This window comes from Alligator sinensis, unplaced genomic scaffold (assembly GCF_000455745.1).
Source record: "Alligator sinensis unplaced genomic scaffold, ASM45574v1 scaffold400_1, whole genome shotgun sequence".
Classification (NCBI taxonomy): Eukaryota; Metazoa; Chordata; order Crocodylia; family Alligatoridae; genus Alligator; species Alligator sinensis.
Genome location: NW_005841897.1, coordinates 1,599,857 through 1,600,081, shown reverse-complemented (window position 1 = coordinate 1,600,081; position 225 = coordinate 1,599,857). Strand labels below are relative to the sequence as shown.

At 67.6% G+C, this 225-nt stretch overlaps 2 protein-coding genes across 2 annotated transcripts in view; one reads left to right on the top strand and one right to left on the bottom strand.

Annotated features, from left to right (window-relative positions):
• TEN1 (TEN1, CST complex subunit) overlaps nt 1-225 on the bottom strand; it is a 7,489-nt gene that overhangs the window by 6,656 nt on the left and 608 nt on the right. The window lies entirely within an intron of this gene.
• The window catches only part of ACOX1 (acyl-CoA oxidase 1), a 33,205-nt gene continuing 33,060 nt past the window's right edge, over nt 81-225 (top strand). Inside the window, 1 exon segment of the mRNA XM_014517250.2 lies at nt 81-225. This exon segment is cut by the window's right edge and continues 26 nt beyond it. Within this exon segment, the coding sequence (XP_014372736.2) occupies nt 96-225 (130 nt within the window). The 5' untranslated portion in view covers nt 81-95.

The window sequence follows — 225 nt, the reverse complement described above, 5'->3', positions numbered from 1 at the left end:
CCGCCCCCTGCCCCCCACACTGCTGGAGGGGACACTGGCCTGGGAGACCCCACGCCCTCCCATCCCCAGGGGCTGGGGCAGCCCCAAGTGCTGTAATGGGGTCCCCCTGCTTCTCTCCCCTCACCCCCCCTGCAGAGGCGCTGGTCCTGAATGACCCTGAATTCCAGCACGAGGACCTGAACTTCCTGTCGCGCAGCCAGCGCTATGAGGTGGCCATCCGGAACA